Source organism: Pteropus vampyrus, unplaced genomic scaffold, assembly GCF_000151845.1.
Source record: "Pteropus vampyrus isolate Shadow unplaced genomic scaffold, Pvam_2.0 Scaffold1526, whole genome shotgun sequence".
NCBI lineage: Eukaryota > Metazoa > Chordata > Mammalia > Chiroptera > Pteropodidae > Pteropus > Pteropus vampyrus.
In genome coordinates, this window is record NW_011890307.1 from 5,230 (window position 1) to 7,297 (window position 2,068).

General features: G+C 47.9%; 1 protein-coding gene across 1 annotated transcript; it reads left to right on the top strand.

The window, feature by feature from the left end:
• Nucleotides 1-31: 31 nt before the first annotated feature.
• On the top strand, nt 32-1,980 carry LOC105310240 (BRO1 domain-containing protein BROX-like). The gene is made up of 3 exons (XM_011386435.2): nt 32-475; nt 1,370-1,451; nt 1,764-1,980. The coding sequence occupies exons 1-3, from the start codon at nt 455-457 to the stop codon at nt 1,916-1,918; spliced, it is 258 nt and encodes an 85-aa protein (XP_011384737.1). The 5' UTR covers nt 32-454; the 3' UTR covers nt 1,919-1,980.
• The last annotated feature ends 88 nt before the right edge of the window (nt 1,981-2,068 follow it).

Sequence of the window (2,068 nt, forward strand, 5' to 3'; positions counted from 1 at the left end):
CGTGATGGCAGTGACCTGGGCATGCCAGAGGAGACTAGGCTCTTCTGTGCATTGCTGTGTCAGACCAGTTTTAAAAATTTGATAATATAATAGTGTAATTTGTACTTACCTTGAACTTCTTAGTCATACCTGTTTTGATCGTTACGTTAAACTTAAGTTGCATGACTCATCATATCGAAGAGGGGTCGTGGTATTTAGTCTCATGGAGTTAAAATAGAGCTATGGGGAAAACAAATCACTTTAAATAAAGTGAGGTTTTTAAAAAATGTGTAAATCCTTGGGTTTTAGACTTGAATGGCATTCTGCTTTTAGCATCTGAACACATGAACTAAAAGGCTTCTAGTGAATCAGGGTGAAATTATATTCTGCTTTTTAAAATGTAACTTTAGATCATACTTTATCCAGTTTGGAGCCTGCCTACTCTGCTAAATGGAGAAAATATCTTCTCTTGAAAATGTGTTTCTACACAGCTTATGTAAGTATCTATAACCCCGAAACGGTGTAAATTACTGTCATTCTGACCGCCGAGTGCCAGGTCTGTCATCTCGCCAGGCTTAGTTTTACAGACAGTGGACAGCTGTCAGTACACGGTCACTGGCCGCCGGCGCAGCCACTGCGAACTGGAGTAGGAGGTGCCGGGGGCTGCGCACGGAGTCCAGCCGTGGAGTTACCGATTGTCTTAAACCCGCTCTTAAGCTGGAACCTTCTGCACACTTAATAACAGTGTCTCCTTTCATCCTGTACATGGAGGAAGACATTTACTGACCCCAGCGAGTGTCACCTTGAGTGGTGACAAAGCAGTCATAGGCACTGCTTTGGGAGTCACTGCTCAGTCTCTCTCACCCACCACACAAGTTTATGACTTTGTTGGGTAGAATATTACATGAGCGAGAATCAGAAACCTCTTTCAGATCTGGACGAGCGTTTTTATTTCTTTTGCCTTCTCTGTCTTCAAGCATACTGCGTGACCACGCGCTGTCCTCCCCCAGTGGACATGCTTGAAGAGCCGAGGCGGCCACCTTCCGCCTCTTGCCTTTCTTTCTCCTAAAGCCCGTTCAGGCTGCGACCTCGGTCCCCCCCCCTTTCCGTCCCCATTGTCATAGAAACTTCCCCCCTTCGTCCACTGCGCCCTGGTTTTAAAAACGGGTTTCAGCAAGTCCTTGTTGCTGTCAGCCCATGCTCGGAAGGCCGGTTTGGCTCAAAGCCGTGACATAATTCCACTTACTCAAATAAATTAACGTAAGGATCGCCCTGAAACTTCAAACCGTGGGCAGAGGCATCGATTCACCTGCCACACGTATAATGAAGCAGAGCTGGCGGGGAGCATCGTTTGGGAGGAGAGTGAATAAAAGTGCGTTTCCTCCACCAGGCGTACTGTTACCACGGTCAGACGCTGCTGGCTAGTGACAAATGTGGCGAAGCGATCAGGTCCCTCCAAGAAGCCGAGAAACGTGAGTGTTTCTGCCGGAGTATGAACTCCTTTTTTAAAAACGTGTTTTATCATAAAGGGGTGAGGCGTTTAAAAGAAATTCTGGCTCAGTTCATGAAAGCGAATGGGAATGAGGTAATTGGAGGAAAAAAAACGTTTCAAAAACCTGAAATCTGTAGAAAATACCCTCCTTCCCCTCGCACTGGTCTGCGTGTTGCTGTCACACTAGGTAAAGAGCAGCGAAATTGCCCACCATCTGCAGCTTACAGCCTTTTTAGTATAAATGCTCAAAAACGAATTACAGCCAGACCGCTCTGTGTCCCTTCACGTGCAGTTTACGCAAAGGCGGAAGCATTGTGCAGAGAATATGGAGAAACCAAGGGGCCGGGGCCGACGGTCAAACCCTCGGGGCACTTGTTCTTCAGGAAGCTCGGAAGCCTGGTGAAGAACACCCTGGAGAAGTGTCAGCGGGAAAATGGGTTTATGTGAGTCCCGCCCAGTACTGCCGTAGCAATAGCGATAATCGTACACACTGACCCTCGAACAACCCAGGTTTGAGCCGCCCAGGTTCACGTCCACGCAGACCGTTTCCGGGAAATGTCTGCCCTGTTTTTGGTCCGCGGTTGGGGGTCTGTGGCC

Bases quoted from the DNA above. Each gene is read 5' to 3' on its own strand.
- LOC105310240 (XM_011386435.2), top strand. From the start codon at position 455: ATGTGTTTCTACACAGCTTAT. The intron at 476-1,369 runs GTAAGTATCTAT...TTCCTCCACCAG, and splicing joins TGTGTTTCTACACAGCTTAT to GCGTACTGTTACCACGGTCA. The intron at 1,452-1,763 runs GTGAGTGTTTCT...CTTCACGTGCAG, and splicing joins CCTCCAAGAAGCCGAGAAAC to TTTACGCAAAGGCGGAAGCA.